The 1,069-nt window shown below is 32.0% G+C and overlaps 1 protein-coding gene across 1 annotated transcript; it reads right to left on the bottom strand.

The window, feature by feature from the left end:
* Window positions 1-686: 686 nt before the first annotated feature.
* Window positions 687-1,038, bottom strand: LOC118756154 (the record flags this gene model as incomplete). Its single annotated transcript, XM_036490937.1, is given in 1 exon segment — window positions 687-1,038. A coding segment is annotated over 1 exon segment (141 nt), but the record flags the coding sequence as incomplete, so codon positions are not given.
* Window positions 1,039-1,069: the final 31 nt, after the last annotated feature.

The raw sequence follows: 1,069 nt of genomic DNA, 5'->3' as shown, positions 1-1,069 counted from the left end.
AAAAAATTAAAAATTGCTCTAGCTTTTACAAAACCAAACTTTGATAAAAAAAAAATTGTTTTTTCTTATTTTTAGCGTAGGAGAAACTTAAATTTAGCATGTAGAAGTCAGACCCAAAATCGTGTTGACTGGTGTAATTATTTTGAAAATACTTTTGTTATAAACATACATACATACATATGTAAGTCTAACAGTTATAGCTATAGATGACTCGAAACATTTTTTTCTTACTATAATAATAGTTATGCCTCTGGTTTCAATTCGGATTGCTCGCGAAAGACAAAAATCTTATAGGGATAAATATCTTTAAACATGAATTTCGCAAGTATTCGAAGTTTAGCGATTCGCGGATATGACGACAACACGGAAGAGAGAGAGATTTTCACTTGGTTCACGTATGTATGTATGTACATATATTTTGGTCACGAGAATCTTTTAGTTCTGAAATATCGAGAAGAGTGTATAAACTTTATCCAGGGCCAGTCTGTAAACCTTATCCTTAACATTTATTTCTGGAAGCTATGTTGATATTATTCACTTACACCAGAGCTTTGGTGTTGCCGTTTGGAATAAATTTCCAAAAAGTAGTAATGCTTAAATGCAAGTAGTTCGTTGAAAATTAAGTTGTAGTTTTTGTTGTCTTGCACCAAAATGTGAAAAAGTGTGATTGTTCTTGGTGCAATTATTATTTTCGGCACCCGGAAACACTGGAAGTAACCGGATCTAATTCTAAAAGAATTTCATGCTTTCATTCCGTGCGAAAATTGAGGTTGCATTAACAGTAATAAAATTGCTTCTGCAAAGAAATCACTTTTTATGCAAACCCTTTTTTAAATATCATTGTCATTTTGTACCCGCTACCGTGGACATATCACTCTTAAATAGTACGAACAAACACTAAGATTTGTCTGTGCAAATACAAAACTTCTTCGCTTCCTTTAGATCAATGCAATCAGACATACCTTCATATTTATTTTGACGAGATATTTCTTCCACATTTATGGTAATTGTTTTTGAAATAATATCATAATCAGCTGTAGCTTGAAATTGTGGATCTTTCGGTTTTGCT

The sequence above is a fragment of the Rhagoletis pomonella genome, unplaced genomic scaffold, assembly GCF_013731165.1.
Source record: "Rhagoletis pomonella isolate Grant_MI unplaced genomic scaffold, Rhpom_1.0 Rhpom_scaffold_09015, whole genome shotgun sequence".
NCBI classification, from domain to species: Eukaryota; Metazoa; Arthropoda; class Insecta; order Diptera; family Tephritidae; genus Rhagoletis; species Rhagoletis pomonella.
Note: the sequence above shows the minus strand (reverse complement) of the source record. Positions and strands in the feature narration are given on the sequence as shown.